The sequence below is a fragment of the Rhineura floridana genome, chromosome 10, assembly GCF_030035675.1.
Source record: "Rhineura floridana isolate rRhiFlo1 chromosome 10, rRhiFlo1.hap2, whole genome shotgun sequence".
Classification (NCBI taxonomy): Eukaryota; Metazoa; Chordata; class Lepidosauria; order Squamata; family Rhineuridae; genus Rhineura; species Rhineura floridana.
Genome location: NC_084489.1, coordinates 77129232 through 77145701, shown reverse-complemented (window position 1 = coordinate 77145701; position 16470 = coordinate 77129232). Strand labels below are relative to the sequence as shown.

General features: G+C 44.6%; 1 protein-coding gene across 1 annotated transcript in view; it reads right to left on the bottom strand.

Annotated features, from left to right (window-relative positions):
- Window positions 1–206: 206 nt before the first annotated feature.
- The window catches only part of SHH (sonic hedgehog signaling molecule), a 40030-nt gene continuing 23766 nt past the window's right edge, over window positions 207–16470 (bottom strand). The window contains exon 3 of the mRNA XM_061586015.1: window positions 207–2043. Within this exon, the coding sequence (XP_061441999.1) occupies window positions 1340–2043 (704 nt within the window). The 3' untranslated portion in view covers window positions 207–1339. The remainder of the gene's footprint in view (window positions 2044–16470) is intronic.

The window sequence follows — 16470 nt, the reverse complement described above, 5'->3', positions numbered from 1 at the left end:
ATTGTTGGGACAATTTTGGCATGACTTGGTGTCGGATATTCACATTTCCTACCTCAACAGCTTTTTAAAAAAGAAAAACAATGTGATGCACCAGGAATGCTTTGTTATTATATACTAACCAGACTGTGCATGGCACATTTTATTTCTATAAAACTATTAAAACTATTACAAAATATTCAAAAATACATTTTAGTAAATTGACAGCAGTTATTTATCAGTTTATTAATGCAAAACATCCTTTCTTTCCTCCCGTCTGTACAAACTATTCTCCATTGTCACATAATAGCCAACATGTGCGCTTTTTAAAAAATATTTCTCATAAATTTCTTCTTCTTGATTTTGAAGGTAAAAATAAGAGAGTTTCTCCCCACCTCCCCAGAGTTTTGCAAATGAATAAGGTGTGTGTAACAGTCTTGAGTTCCAAGAGTGTGGTCGAAAGGGGCTGTTGTTATTTCTATACAAAGCAAAATATTTCAAAGACAATTAGAAATGACACAGAAGCTGACATTACATTTGATACTATTTAAATTAAAATATATATTCTCGTATTTTACACTATTTCAAAAAAATGAAATGTGACTGTTAAGTATTGATCTCTCAAAAAAAATGAATTTACAATTCTGTGTATAAAAATATAATTTACGGACCCCCTCCCTCCCCCACCCAGTCCCACTCCCCGTGGAGTATGTCTTTCATTTGTTCCAAGACTCGCTGTTGGAAAAGAGCAAAGCAATGTGTAGATGGGAGGGATGGAAGTTTTTCTTTTGGAAAGTCTGGACACGTGTCACACATAGAAAAATAGAACTCTGTGCACTTTTGCTTGGCCTCACAAAATAATTTTCTTCTCCCTGTGAGTGTACAGTTCACATGATAATAAATTATCAAAGAAACTATTTAAGGCTCTTGAAAGTTGGGTTCATATTCTTTAAAACATCTATTACAAAATACCAAACAAATAAATATCCAGGAGATGAGGACAACAAGACAATAAAACAGACAAAAAATAGAAATAAAAATTATATATATATATCAACTAAACTGAAAAATTCCTGGGCTCTTCCTGTTCCTTAAAGCCTACTTTGGACTCTCCTACTATATTATTGTCTTTCTTTCTTTCTTTCTTTCTTTCTTTCTTTCTTTCTTTCTTTCTTTCTTTCTTTTTCTTCATCTTAGTTTCCCCCCCTTTGTATTATTTTCATCGTCATCGTCATCATTGTTTATTTGTACGCCACTTTCTCATGGGAAACCATAATAAGCGGCTCACAACACCAAGAAGTTTACATAAGATAATTCTTTGTTCTTATGATGGGTAAAGGTGGGGGAGAGACAGCCATCCCCCTCAGCTTGCCATGCCCAGCGGGTGTATCATCTCAGAATCCAATACCCAGCGGCCAATGTGGTAGAGGAGGCGGGAATACCAGTGGACTCCGGCTGGGGCATCCTCTGGCGCAGAAGCTGGGAAAAGGGCAGGGGAGGAGAGGCCGCTGGGATACAGCATTGCCAGGAGAGCATGAGCGACTCGGAAAGGGGCAAATGCCCAATGGGCCCAGCTATGCTCCTCAATGACAGCATAACACGACGCCAACACCTGATTGATGAGGATAGTGCCCTGAGTGGTCAGTGGGGCGTAAGCCCCCGAGGCCTCTTCTTGCAGGGACACACTGTGCACCTCGGCCTGTAACAGTGCCTGGCCCTCTTTGCCCAGCACGTAGACCCGTTGTCCTGGCTGCACACGGCTTGCAAAAACGGGCTGGGGCATGGAATGGTTCTGTGGTGGGGCTACAAAAAGCAGGTGGGCGGCTGTGAGCAAGAGGCGTGTCCGGGGCTGTCGGGTCTCCACCACGTAGAAGAGCTTGCGGACAGGGGGCTCCACCTGGTCCAGGAAGGCGAGGAATTCACTGTAGAGCAGTTGCCCCTGCACATCTGCTGCCAGCACCCGGTCGCCAGGGTGGAGGTCCTTCACCAGCTTGGTGCCTCCTTGCTCCAGGTTCACCCAGGCGGATCCAGGGAAACAGCCACCCGATTTGGCAGCCACAGAGTTTTCTGAATGGGGAAGAGAGAAGGGCGTGTTAGATGAGAGCAATGAGAGGAGACTAGGAAAAGTACAAGCAGGGGCAACGAGCAATTCCTAACAGCGATAAAGGTGGAACTCCAGGTTATAAGGGAGAACAAGCTGCTGCCACCCTCTACCTCCTTGACTCCGTTCCTCACAATTTTGCCTCCATCACACTGTGTAATATTATATCATCATGCTTGTATGCTTTCCCCTCCCCAGCCATCCAATGATGTCAGAAGGAAGACGATAGTGGGATGGTGGCACATTGTGTTGTAACAGACTAGGCAGAGCTTGGGAAAGTTACTTTTTAGAACTACAACTCCCAGCAGCCCAATCCAGTGGCCATGCTGGCTGGGGCTGATGGGAGTTGTAGTTCAAAAAAGTAACTTTTCCAAGCTCTGAGACTAGGGATGAGGAAACTCAGGCCTGGGGGCCAGATACACCCCTCCAGGCCTTTCTACCTGGCCCTTGGGTCTCTCCCCAGGCGGCCTCCTCTCCCCAGCCACACCGCCTCTCCCCAGGCCACACCCCTCACTGGCCCTGCTTGGCAACCCTCTGGGAGTGTTTTTGTCTGGTTGGCATGCGCCCTTCAACTCTGATCATGCTTCTTGCTTGCCTGGGTGGAGGACAGAGAGAGGCGTGTGAGTTTGTGAAGAAACTAGGCTACTGTACAAAGGTGAGATTCACATTGCTCTGCCTATGTTTGCCTCTGCCACGCCCACCACTGGCACGTGGCCCCAGGAAGATTGCTCAGAAAGGAATGCAGCCCTCAAGCCAAAAATGGTTCCCCATCCCTGCAGCAGGCTTGACAAGGAAGAGAGTTCAAAGAGACACAGACTTTGATTCTTTCAGATAGAACAGGCACCAAAGTCAACAGTCCGCTCCTCGGCTTGGCTCAGTTTAAATTATACTTTGGCAATGTGGGAACTACTTCTCCTCTTTCTAAGAAATCATCATCAACATCATCCGCCCTTCAGCCTGAAGGTTCCCAGGGCAGTGTACAAATATGCCAATAAAATACAACATGCCAAAACAGCAGCGTTAAAACCATAAAAATGTTCCTCAACAAAATTACCTCAAAGTACAGCAGAAGGTACATCCTGTAGTAGACAGTCCAGCTCTAAGCTCATCTGCCCCCAAATGCCAGAAACAACAGGTATGTCTTTACCTGGATGTCAGAAGGATGTCAGTGAGGAGGACAGTCATACTTCCAGTGGAAGTAAGTTCTACAAATGGGGCACCATAACAGAGAAGGCTCTGGCCTGCTACACCATCACAGAGTGGACCACAACCATTGATAGAACCATGAGCAGAGCATTCCCTGCAGATCTTAAGGCACGGGCCGGCCAATATAATCAAAGAGGCACTCTGTCAAATTCTTGGAGCACCAAGTATCACTCACCATGAATCAAACCCCAGTGTGTGTGGTTCCAGTGTTTTCAGTGGTTCTGAACCATACCCATCGTGGCTGTCGTATAAGGCAGCAAATCACAGACATGGGTCAGAACCAAGAAAGCTGCTCAAACAGTGTGAGAGGGGTTTTTATATGCAATCTTTGTAGCAGAGGGACAACCTCAAAATCAGCTGTTCCCATACAGTTGTCATTCAAATCAGACGTATTCTGTTCACAAAGCTGATTTCCATATTGTTGACTCTCTCTCTCTCTCTCTGTAAGGGATGACTAGTGATGGCAAAGTTTTAATGGATTTACATACATTTACAAGCTAAGAAACACAAACTTGATGAGGAGCAAGAATTCTTCACGGTACTATTGTTTCTTTCAGTGAATTCCCTTCATTAACAATTCTCAGGACCCCGTACACCAAAGAACACAGGGGGAATTATTATTTATTAAGGACCTTAAAAACCTGACTGTTGCATGAAAAAAAATCATGAAAGGGGCACTTTTTTTTTTACTGCTTTTTTTACATGCTTCTATGCTGTTAACATTTGGTTGTAGCATGAAGATAAGGTAATAGCAAAAGCTTCATCTACTTAATTTCTGTATGCCAGAATGTTGTGTAGGCTATATGTTTTTAAGGAGACAAGAACAGGACGTGCCAGAACTACAGCAAATGAAATATGGACTCCTACAGAAAGAGGAGTATCAGCATTCCCTCTAATTCTGATACTCATGCTGAAGTGCCAGTCCTTAAGTATCTAAAATGGCACCACCCCTGCACAAAAGGAAAGTATTGGCAGGCATGTTCTCTGGGGGGGGGTGCCCAAGGTTTGCAGAAGTAAAAAACATCTTCTTGGGGGGGGGAAACCCTAAACGTGTGTGTGTGGAGGGGAAGGCTAAAAAAAAACACCAATGAGGACTGAGCATACTCAGGGGCCACAAAATTCTGGCTGCCGGTTGGGAGAGCGAACCAAATGGAAAACAATGGAACAGAGTGGCTGGAATCCTGAACCTAGGCCACCACCCCACTCACTCTCCTTGCTCTGCTCCCTCCTTGAGTGTTTTTGTCAGGCTGGAACGTGACCTTGACTTCTGGTAGTGCTCCCAGCTTACCAGACTGGAGGATAGAGAGGGGTGCGTGGTCCTACTGTACATAGGCAAGAGTCCCATTGGTTGCTCTGCCCACTCTTGCCTCTGGCTCCACCCACTGCCGCCATGTGGTCCCCTGAAGGCAGCTCAAAAAGGAAGACAGCCTTCAGGCTGATCAAGGTCCCCCATCGAAAAGGGTGGCTAGACACAGCTGGCTGCCCAGCATTGCCTGGAGCACTGCCACCACAGCCAGATAAGCCCACCAGGGTCTACTGACAGAGGAGGGGTCCCATCAGGGGACACTTTGCTCAGGGCTCCCCTCAAACCTGGAGACAGCCCTGGGAAGGACTGGGGGCTGTGACAAAAGGGCATTCTGGCTGGTCACTAGGGAAATAGGGAGGGGGGCGAGGTTCTCCATCCCTTTCTATAAATGGCCTTACATATAGGGTTACTGACCAAGGGTGTAACATGCAGAAAGTTCTGCCATTCTCTCCTGTGGCTGGTGCAGAGAGACTCTGCATGACTCAGACAAACGCAATCCGCTGCTTCTATTGCATCCCTTTTTCCTATTGTGATAGAATGGATGCAGCTGCACTCTGAGAGATTTCCATGCTGTGGCAGGAAGATAATGTGTCCATTGGCCTTTGGGTGGTACTACAATCAGATGCCTTCAGCTTGGCTGAGACCATGTCCTACAGCTTACTGCCCTCATGGTTAATCCTGCGCTAAAGTGGAACTGCTCATGGAAAACTCTCTGTACCTCTGGCTCAAGTCCATGTCTGCTCCTAGATCACTACTTGTAATTATAATTCTAACACATTCCTAAGTGTAAGGGAAAATCCAGGGCTTGATTTGAGTAGGGATCAGCCCAGGAACTCACTTTTAATGCCAAAGGAATAATTAAAGCAATAAAGAAGGAAGGGAGAGCTTGGAACGTGCATAAGGGATGGCTGTCTCCTCACCATTGAATACACTGGGCATAGATATGAAACATCATGTTGATTATCACCCCCTCCCATTGAATTTATATTTAAATTTCCAGTGGGTATAAGAGACCGGGAAAATCCCAAGTTTGGCCATGTTACCAATTCTCAGTTCCTGCTGCCATCATTTCTCACAAAACTCTTACTACCCAATGGCAGTCTGTGTCCTCATGGCTTTTACCACTGGTATGTGAAGGGGCAGAATGCTCAATCTGCCAAGTAATTGAAATGGGATGGAATCACCACCGTCTCCCTTTTCCAGATCTGGGGTGAGGAGACTGGCTTCCAGATTCAAGGGTGTAGCTCTGAGCCTTGCAACTACTTTTGTGTTTGTTTTTTTAAGATTAAATGCTGGGGAAATCCCTACCGTTGGCAGTGCCGGGCTGAGTGTAAATGCATTATAATGCCAGACAAGGAGTTTCTAGCAAAACATGTCTACCTTTTTCCCAGGACAGGCTAGGAGGCTTTGAAATCTAATCTCCCTCCCCCTTCCTTTCCCACCCGTACATGTTTCTACACCTGCTTCCTTACCTATGAAGTTAGCACGCATCACATGAGAATGAAAGAGAGAGCAGAGAAAGTGTTAACGGGCTCTTCTTCTTCTTCCTTTCTCAGCTGCCCAGATGCTACTCATAAACGATTACAAGGGGAGGGGGAGAGACACCCAATGCAGCATTGCCCTTTTAAAAAAAGGCAAAACTTTGCACATTCAGGACACCTGGCCTGGGGTTGTGAGTGCAAGGTGTGTGATGTGGGCATAGATCGGCTTTCACTAGGGATGGATGGAGCTATCAGTTTTGGCTTCTTGATGTTTTTTGTTTTTCCGGTTTTAACTTCAGCTTGCCACTTTTCTGCAGCCATTTGCAACTCGTGAAATTTTGCTTGAATTTTAGTGGGCATTTCTCCAAGTATACACATTTTGTATGCAGTTTGTCAATATACACATGTTTACAAGCAATTTCCCCTGTTATAACATTTTTTGTATGTTATTGTCACTCTTATATGCACTTCCCCCTAATATAGACCTTGGTTTGGTTGGAGAACTGGGGAAGGGCTATAGCCTAGTGGTATAGCATCTGCTTTGCACAAAGAAGGTCCCCAGGTTCAATCTTTGCCACTGACTCCTGCCTGGAATCCTGGAGAACTGTTGCCCATCAGTGTAGACCAGCCTTTCCCAACCAGTGTGCCTCTAGATGTTGTTGGACTACAACTCCCATCTTCCTGACCATTGGCAATGCTAGCTGAGGCTGATGGGAGTTGTGGTCCTCAAACTTTTGGTCCTTCCAGATGTTGCTGAGCTATAATTCCCTGCATCCCTGGCCACTGGCCATATTTATTGGGGTTGATGGGAGTTGTAGTTCAGCAACATTTGTAGGGACCAAAGGTTCCCCACACCTCAAATAGAGGTTATATTCACATAGAGGACTGTCTTCTGACAGCTCTTCAAAACAGAGGACTGACCTCTGTAAAAGAGTTCACATGGCCACCCTAAAAATAGCATATGCAAATTTGTGCCATGGGAGTGCCCCTTTTAGATACCAAGTGATGCTCCTGTGCTTGAGTAAAATCAGAACTTACTTGGGAGTAAATGCAGTTTCTCCCATTAATGTTTAAAAGTAAAGGTGTCCCTGCACTTGTAGTGCGAGTCATTTCCAACTTAGGGTGATGTCTTGCGACGTTTACTAGGCAGACCGTATATATAGGGTGGGATTGCCAGTTCCTTCCCCAGCCTTTCTTTACCCCCCAGCATATGCCTGGTACTCATTTTACCGACCATGGATAGATGGAAGGCTAAGTGGACCTCGACCCCTTTTACCGGAGATTCGACTTCCTCCTTTCGTTGGAATCAAACTCCGGCCGTGAGCAGACCTTCGGCTGCGTTACCACCGCTTACCATATATATATATATATATGTATGTGTACATACTTAAAAATATATAAAGTCTGAACACACCATGAAATGTATTAAAAGAGCAAAAGGGGAGTGAGGGCTGAGACCATATAAATGTCCAAATTACGTCAGGATGACAAATGTCACCCTAAGACCACTTGTTTATCTCTATCAGTTATTTTCAAACAGTATACTGAGGAATCTTGGAGTTACATAGGAAGCTTCCTTCTACTTTGTCAGGCTGTGTACATGCCACCCATTTAATGCACATTGCTTCCTGCAAAGAATCATGGGAACTGTACTTTAGCCTTCACAGAGGTACAATTGCCTGCACCCTTAACAAATGACACTTCCCAGGATTCTTTGAGGGAAGTTGTGTGATTTGAATGTACGGTGTGCACTTAGCCTCAGACCACTGAAGCCAAAGGTCCCATCTAGAGTAGGGTTGCCAGGTTCTCTTCTCTTAGGAGAAGAGAAAGTCAGCCAAGGGCAGGTGTTCTTCGAACTCTGTAATGGGAAAAAACACAAGGTAGAATTCTCCCTTTGCCCTGCACAACTTTTAAAGATACAGAAGACCTCTTGGTTGCCAGGCCCGGCCTCCAAGAAGTCTTTTGTATCTTTAAACGTTGTGGGGGGATGGAGAATTCCACCTTGTGGTTTTTCCCATTACAGAGTTGCAAGAACACCTGTACTTTGCTGACCTTCTCTTCTCCTAAAGATACAGGATCAGTCTCAGGCCATGGACCTGGCAACCCTAATCTAGAGAGCTACGAGTTCCCCATTGCTGCGAGACATAAAAGAAGTACAGCTGTCTGGTAAGTGTAGTAAAATGGTCAGCATCCAAAGAACCACAAAGGGGGGGGGGAATCCCAAAATGCTGAGAGAAAATTTATTTTTTATGTATTAATGTAGTACACTGTCTTCTTTACAGCCCCTGATGAAGGCCCAGTATATTAGAGGATGAAGTGTGTTGGGTTTTCCCAAGAAATCAATTTTCTCTCAGCATTTTGGGTTTTTTTTCCTCTTTCTTTGTGGCAGTAAAATAGTTGTCTGTAGGGGCTCATATTTCTGTTTGGTCCAAAACAAGTAAATCCATATACAACTGTTGCTGGAAATAGGTAAGGGCGGTAAAAAACTATAGAGCTGTACATCGAGGTAGCCACTGAAACTCTGCTACTATGGAAACGCAGTTGCTAGGGAGAAGAGAAACCTTGTGCCCTCAGATTGCTTCAAACAGCAGACAAAAACTGTAGTCCTCCTAATGGTATCACACATCCCATGTTGGCACACTTTTAACTTAGTTCATTATCGGCTCAGTATGTCAGCTAAGAGAAGCGTAATACAACCACTAAAAAGTGTCCATTCCAAGACTTCCTCCCACTCTCCACCCACCCCTGAAATAGAGCCCTATTATCCTGGCCTGTTGTTCTGTTCCCTCTGCCCCCAGCATGCATTGTCCTCTGCAGTATCAAAATCAAGACTGTAAGGCCTTTGAATGGAGTTTGCACCAGCTTGACTGAATTTTCTTGCATTTTGTGTGGAAATCAGTTTTTCATCATTTGAATCATAGGCCTGTCTGAGTACATATCCTGAGTGGGTTCTCTTACAGGAGGAACAATATTGAAAGAGAGGAGAACAAAGAAGAAGAGCTATTTATCCCTCCCAGAACCTGAAGCCTCGATTCCTTCTCATAAATGTCTGCAAGAGCTAGGTCTACTGTAATACGCCAACTTCCTAGGACATATTTATTGCTTGTAACAATTTAACACCTCACTCCAAAGAGTCCAAACATAGTGGGTGGGTCTCGGGCTCTACCCAGGAAGTTAAACATCTGAGCTCAAACAAATGCTTTTCAAGCTCAAACAAGGAGTAGTTTTCAAATTCATATTCAAATGTGGGTTTTTGTTTCTTGCTGAATACTTGTATTCAGATCAAAATCCTTTGAGGACTTTCTTTTGCTTACAGACACCCCAAATTCACCCGAGGTCACCGAGGACAGAGCAGCCACCTTCAGGTATTGTGAGATGAAATGCCAGTTCCTTAGAAAACATGGAGAAGATGCTTGACCTTGTGCCCTCAATATAGCATTGCTTTGGGTTGGTGTACTATTATTACTGTTACTTATATTGATTGCCCACCCTCCACCAGTAGGTCCCAGGGTGGGTTACAAAATCTAAAATACAATATTAAAAAGAATTAAAACACATTTCAATCACAAGAATAGGGTGTGTAGTTCACTAGGGCAGGTTTTATGACATAAAAAATACCCTTAGTATCCATAGGACAAGAAACAACAATAATAGTCCATAGCAAGTTTTCCTCAGCAATTATTCATGATCACAGCACATCTTCAAGACAGGTGACAGATACTACCATTTTATGAATGAGGAACTGTGGGTGCGAGAGAAGAATGACTTCCTTGAGCTTATCCAGAGAGTTCGTGGATGAAAAGGGGTGTGAACTCAAGCAAGTGTCTCTACTTCAAAGCCAACATTCAGACTGTTGCAACAGTTGGACAAGTAAGAGCATAAAAAGTATGCCATGGTCCCAGACACACTTGCCTGGAAGTAAGACTGTTTCTCCCATGATAGTTGTCTCACATGGGTCCCATCCACACCATACTTTTAAAGCACTCTTTACCATTTTAGCAGTCATGGAAACTAATGGGAACTCTAGTTTGTTAAGGGTGCTGGGAATGGTAGCTATGTGAGGTCAGCACCCTTAACAAATTACAGCTCCCAGGATTCTTTGGGGGAAGCCATGACTATTAAAGTGGCATAAGAGTGACTGAAATGTATGGTGTGGATGTGGCCTGATACCATGTTTAAAACAAAAGCAAAAAACAGCACACTGTCATCACTGTGTCCCAATGCACTGGGATCCTTAAAAATAACAGACATCAAGGCATAATTCTTTGAAAGGCCACCACAGACTGATAGTCTTCATGTATCTGGTGTCATAAACACCTCCTATTCCTGGAACTGCCTTGCAAAACACCTCTGTGCCTCTCTCTTCTACTTCAAAACCCTCCTCCAAATCTGCATTTTCTGAGTAACCCTTTCCCACAACCAATTAGCCATCATCCCCTATAGAAACAAAGCTGAAGTATATGCAACTGAATTGAACATATATTCTTCCATCAAATACTGTTGTCTTCATCTTTCTTTTCTTTCTGGGTTGACCTCCTGCCCCCCACCATGCCAGATGTCAACTGGGATTGCCAACATTTTTGGGACCATAGGGACAACTGAAAAATAGAGAACTGTGACAGGAAAACATATACACTGAGCCAAGCATACACTGCAACATATTGTGCAGGCTGTGATATTATGCTTCTCTCAAGCCTACTTTGAGGGGAAAGAGGGGACCCCTGTATGAGCCTACTGACCATTTATTATGGCCTGCCAGGTGCTTTGAACCCTCATCTTACCTTTACAATCTCAGACTCTTCTAGTAGCCTGCCATATATGGCTTTGTGGCTCATACGTTGTGCAGGTCTGTGCTACAAAAGTACCTCCCCCAATATATCCATCCAATAATTGGCAGGGGAGGCCCTGTTGGTGGTGCCACTGCTGGGAGCTGCCCAGTTGGCACCGACCTGTGACAGGGCCTTCTCGGTGGTAGTTCTCCATTTGTGAAATGTCCTCCTTGATGAGGGACTTCTGTCTCCCTCATTATTAAGGGTGCTTCGAGACAACCTGATTTTTTTTAAAAAAAATAGTACATAGGTCAGTTTATAGTAGCCAGCAAAGGTCTTGTGTGACATGAAATACATATACAAAAATAACTGTGCATTTGTATGTATAATATATATAACACATATACATTTTGTATATATTTCTTCCACTCCTTGTTCCTTTTTAAAAAGACCACAATCCAAAATCAAGGAGCCTCTCCACAATTTAGCTGGCCTTCAACTCTTGCACCCTATGTCCAGCTCAGGGGTCCAAGGCCTCTGTAGGAGGTCCCACAAGTTTTTTGCCAAGACAAGACTGCCCAGCACCCAGGAAACCATCCCAGCAGGATGACTCTCTAAGCAACCTACAGGCACAGATGCAACGTGTCCTAGGTAAAAATGGTAGCACCATATTCTGCAGGAAGCTGGACACCACATCAAGTGGGGAGGATCAGGAAATGCCATCAGAGGATTAATCACGATTTGGTTACAGGGAGACTAGATGATGATGTCTGTTTAATGAGCATTGTTTCTGATTTCTTTGCAGGGAGGTCAGATGATATTGTGTCCAAGCAAGTGTTATCCCTCACTTTCCGGTGCATTTCCCCATCACTTTTGTTATGGCAAAAAGTCTGATCTCTCCATCAAGTATAATTGTCATTTGTTGGTATGTGATACAATCCTGTCCCCAAATAGCATGGAAGTGCCCCAACATTCAGGAGGAATTTAAAAAAAAACTCCTGTTCACCCAGGCATTGGGTGGTTGAAAGATACTGTTTCCAGTATCTGTGATATTATTAGCTGTGAGGGCATGTGACTGTTTTTTGAATATTTTAATTCCACTCCCCCACGCCCAATTGTATTGTTTTACTACTTTGTCACCCTCCGCTCCGTAGGGAGGGCAGCAGGATAGCAATGTAGGGATGTATTCAGCTAAGTTTTACTCACTGTAAACCCATTAAAATTAATGAACCCAAGTTAGTCATGCCTATTGACTTCAATAGGTCTACTCTGAATAGGGCTACATAAGTAACTCTCTCCACTATCTCAACATTTGGCCTGCACATATTTGTGGAAGCCTTGCAATTCAGCTCTACAACTGCCCCCACTTGAACTACACAAAGGTCTTAGCATGGAATTTGGAAACCTTATTGAATGGGAGCAGCAACAGTTGTTTTGGCACTAAGGCTGGGGTCCATCTAGATTAGGGTTGCCAGGTTCCTGGCCTGAGACTGATCCTGTATCTTTAGGAGAAGAGAAAGTCAGCCAAGTGCAGGTGTTCTTGCAACCCTGTAATGAGAAAAACCACAAGGTGGAATTCTTCCTTCCCCCTGCATAACTTTTAAAGATACAGAAGGCCTCTTGGTTGCCAGGCCTGGCCTCCAAGAGGTCTTCTGTATCTTTAAATGTTGTGCAGGGGAAAGGGAGAATTCCACCTTGTGGTTTTTCCCATTGCAGGGTTGCAAGAACACCTGCACTTGGCTGTCTTTCTCTTCTCCTAAAGATACAGGATCAGTCTCAGGTCAGGAACCTGGCAACCCTAATCTAGATCCTGGCACAAGGGGACCACTTCTGCTCTCAAACCAGTGATGGCACTTTAGGTAAGGTGGCAACTAATGCATTGCTTTAAAAAGGAAAGTAAGAGGAACTAGCATCACCAACATGGAAGAGGGCAGAGATTTGCATAAAATCTGCATATGCTAATTTATATGTATAGATGTAAACTGAGACACGATGACTTGAATTTAAATAGAAATACAGTACACCTCACCCTAGTGTGGGAAGGCTGTGACCAGGTGACCTGCATGCCTTCTCAGTCTGCTGTTCAAGTGCTAAAGCTGTTGATGGGCAACTTCAAGGACTCTGCAGATCTTATGGTTCTTTATCTTGAAACTGAACAGCCCTTCAAACAGGGGCCTGTCCTGTATAAAGTAGGACACAGGGCCAGCCTAACCTTAGTACCACAGGTGTACTCATCCAGGGTCCCAGGGAGTCTTTAGTCCCTTTACTTTTGGGGGGAGCAGGGTCACAGCAGGGTACCTGTGTCTTCAGCGTCATCTCCTGTTAATTGGAACCAATCTGAGTGAAAAGAGACAAGTCAGTCACTGAGAAGACTCTTCTCAGTAACTAACACACTCCCCTTTAGTCTTAGTATGGCAACCAAGAAGGAAAACTCAGCAAAGGAAGTTCCTTACCTTACAAGCATTTTAGTACATTTGCCCATGTATGTGCAGAGAAAATAGTAGATCTAGCTGAAAGGCAACACGTGGAGATCTGCACTGATCATTGCAATGCATCAGTAAGGGAAAGTACTCCAAACAAAGTAAGAGACTGAATGCTTATTTTATTGTATAGTCTTAGAAGGTTGTTTAATTTATAAGGGGGAGTGGCTGTGAGGGGGAGTGGTGTGACTATCATGAAGGGACCCTGCACATCTGAATTTCTCTCTACACTACTGTTCAGCACCAGATACTATGTTTTGCTGCCAAAGGTCTTGACTATTCTGCACTGTTACTGAACTAATCTCATCACTCCGCAACATAACATCACATCAATAAAAGCTACACTGGTTTCATTCACCAGTGTGATTAATTGCTACATGTCACCCAGACACAGAGAGAGCAGACTGCTCCTCCCCTGACCATGTCAGCCCTCAGTAATTCTTGGCCTAAACACATATGCTTTTATTGCTTTGTTCATTTATATATTTGATTTATACTCTGCCCTTCAACATGTTCCCAGAGCAACTTACAAAAAAGGGGGGTATTTTATAGCTCTTTATACCTGGCTCTCTGCTCAAACTTCAGGGTCCTCTCAAGTTGGCAAACTTGTTAGTAGTATTACAGGTAAGGTTAAAAAAAACTTGGCTTGTTTGTGACAGTGACACAGCAATAGCGTAGGTGGGGAGGAGAGGGCATACTTTGAAAATATCTACAGAAAACTGGGCAGAATAATGTCTACAACCACAAGTTTGTAACTTCAAAATGATCCCATGTGAGATCAAGGTCGCAAACTGCAACAGTCCAACTGTTGTTGCATTGCATCTATCATCATCCCTGACCATTAGCCATGCTGGCTGAGGCTAATGGGAGTTGCAGTCCAACAAGAGCTGGAGGGCACCACATTGGCTACTCCTGTTCTGTCTCCACAGTTGGAGGCAGTATGTGTCTAAATGCCTATTGCTGGGGAACACACGGGGGGGGGAGAGTGGTGCTGTGCTCAAGTCCTACTTGCAAGCTTCTCAGAGGCATCTGAGTGTGTACTATGAGAACAGGATCCTGGAATAGATGGGCCTTTGGCCTGACCCAGCAGGTCTCATATATTTTTACGGCTCTCCTTATGTTTATTTTATTTTAATTTTATTTATTATTTGATTTATATCCCGCCCTTCCTCCCAGCAGGAGCATATGTTCTTATGTTCCTTGTTGACTGTGCACTCATTAGCAAACCTGGGTTACTAAGTAATGTGTGAAATGGCCCTGAGTATCACATGTATGAACTATGGAAGATATCTGAAGAGCTTTGCAAGATGTGGGTCTCATCCTCATCATCCATTTTGGTCCAATTCACCACACACAAGATTTTGTATAAAAACAGTTATAGGATAAATACAAAGTAAGAATCAGTCTTGAAAAAGAAGAATGAGAAAGTCAAAGTGTGTTCTAGACCAATCCATCTGCTGTCAGCCTAAACTGAGCCATATCACAAGTCAGAATATTCCATCCAGGGAGATCTGGGTTCCAGCTTCATTACTATAAAAACTGTTCATGGCTCTGTGGGTTAAAGTGCTTACCCACATGGGTAATCCCAAGCCTCACATCAGAGGGCAGTCTCAGGACCAATGAGGATCTGTAAAAAGTTTTCAGCCAACTGGACTGAAGCTGCGTACACACTATACATTTGAAAGCACATTTAAAGCTCATAACTTCCCCCAAAGAATTCTGGGAGCTGTAGTTCATCCCTCACAGAGGTACAATTCCCAGCATGCTTATCAAACTGCAGTTCTCAGGATTCTTTGGGGGAAGCCATGAGCTTTCAAATGTACGATGTGTATGCAGCCTGAGAAACTTAAATACCTAAATAAGTGCCATCATTCAAGGATGATATTCATCACGGACCAGTCAGCATATCTACCCTACAGACAAACAGCTCAGTCCTATAGATATTTGCTCAGAGGTAAGTCCCATGGTGTTGCAAATCACTCTGGATTTTTTTGTCATGGGATATGATTCAGAAATGCAATAAACCTAAATGGCGATCACAGGGGCTTCTTTCTAGGTAGAGTGACTATTCTGTTGGGCAGTAGAAGAGAGATCACTAAGGACCTCAGAGAGGAACATAGGCAGCTGCCTTACACAGACCCAGACGAGTGGTCCATCTAGCTCAGTACTGTCTACACTGACAGGCAGCAGCTCTCCAGGGTTCCAGACAGGGAGTCTTTCCCAGCCCTCCTCGGAGATGCTGGGGATTGAACTTGGGGCCTTCTGGAGGCAAGGCAGATACTGTGCCAACAAGCTATGGCCCTTCCCTGTAGAGAACTGTAGAGAACTGTAGAGCACCCCCACAAAGGTACAGTTCCCAGCATCCTTTGGGACACCTACTTTGGTATACATTTGGAATACAGTGAGTGCCAAACAGTGGACCAAGACCCACCTAAAGATAACTGGAATATGGTGGACGAATCCCCAGACTGCAAGAGAACGGCACCAGAATGCAGAATGTGGGCATAATTCCCCATGCCTTTCTCTCGAGAGGAAGGAGTTTCTCTGGAGCAAACCTGAGTGGTTCTACCATGCCTCCTATAGATGAGATAACATGGTAGACAATGAGTTTCCCTACCCCCAACAACAGAGGTACTGTCAGGGGAGGACTGTGACTGGATGTCCAGGGCCCCACCCAGCAGAACAAGCGGGAGGGCCCCCCAAATGCACCAGGGATACATTACCAAATTCTGAAGCCACGACTGCACTGGCTACTAATTCATTTCCAGGCTCAATTCAAAGTGATGTTTTTGACCTCCAAAGCCTTATGCAGCTCAGAATCCCAATACCTTCAGGACTGCTCCTCCCCATAGGTAACAACCCAGACCCCACGTTCATCATCTGAGGCCCTTCTCTGTGTCGTCCCCCTCAAGGGAGGTATGGAGGGTGCCCACACAAGAACGGGCTTTTTCAGTGGTGGCTCCCCACTTGCAGAATGCTCTGCACAGGGAAGCATGCCTGACACGCTCACTTTCTATTTTTAGGAAGCAAGCACAATTTTTTTCCCATCCAGACTGTTGGCCCTTAATTTGCAAGGGCTTGGTCTACTTGTGGCCTCTTTCTTGTTTATCTTTTCATGGGGTGGGTTGTGTTAGACCTGCATATAGGGTGT